The 655-nt window shown below is 44.6% G+C and overlaps 1 protein-coding gene across 1 annotated transcript in view; it reads right to left on the minus strand.

Annotated features, from left to right (window-relative positions):
- Positions 1-497, minus strand: part of EMH_0014010 (uncharacterized protein) — a gene marked incomplete at both ends in the record, with an annotated part of 1899 nt that extends 1402 nt beyond the window's left edge. The window contains one exon of the mRNA XM_013499978.1: positions 477-497. Coding sequence (XP_013355432.1) covers positions 477-497 — 21 coding nt within the window. The remainder of the gene's footprint in view (positions 1-476) is intronic.
- Positions 498-655: the final 158 nt, after the last annotated feature.

A 655-nucleotide genomic window follows, 5' to 3' on the forward strand; every position in this document is an offset into this window, starting at 1 on the left:
AAGAGTTTAGGGTTTAGGGTTTAGGGTCTAGGGTTTAGGGTTTAGGGTTTAGGGTTTACCGATGTCTCCCTGTTCTCTGTCCGTCAGGCCGCGGCTATCAAGAAACTCCCGCGTGGCGTTTGCATCCCAAATCTGCAGAAAAAACAAAATTAGGGTTTAGGGTTTAGGGTTTAGGGTTTTACACGTCTAGGGTTTAGGGTTTAGGATTTAGGGTTTAGTTGTTGAGAGGCAGGGCCAGGGGTATAGCAAAGCAAACCCTAAACCCTAAACCCTAAACCCTAAACCCTAACAAACCCTAAACCCTAATTCATAAACCCTAAACCCTAAACCCTAAACCCTCACCTTTACACCTAGTTTGCTGAGTTTGTTGGCGTTTGTTTCCCCGCGTATAAACCAGAGCAGTTCCTCAACAACCCTAAACAAAACCCCAAACCCTAAACCCTAAACCCTAAACCCTAAACCCTAACCCCCAGCACCGTGCAGAAACTCATTTCCATTTGTTTCTGCTTCATTAACTATCATCTCTGTTGTTGGATCAACTGACTAAGGGTTTAGGGTTTAGGGTTTAGGGTTTAGGGTTTGACATTCAGGCCTAGTATTTAGGGTTTAGGGTTTAGGGTTTAGGGTTTAGGGTTTAGGGTTTAGGGTTTAGGGT

This window comes from Eimeria mitis, genomic scaffold (assembly GCF_000499745.2).
Source record: "Eimeria mitis Houghton genomic scaffold, Emh_scaff489, whole genome shotgun sequence".
NCBI lineage: Eukaryota > Apicomplexa > Conoidasida > Eucoccidiorida > Eimeriidae > Eimeria > Eimeria mitis.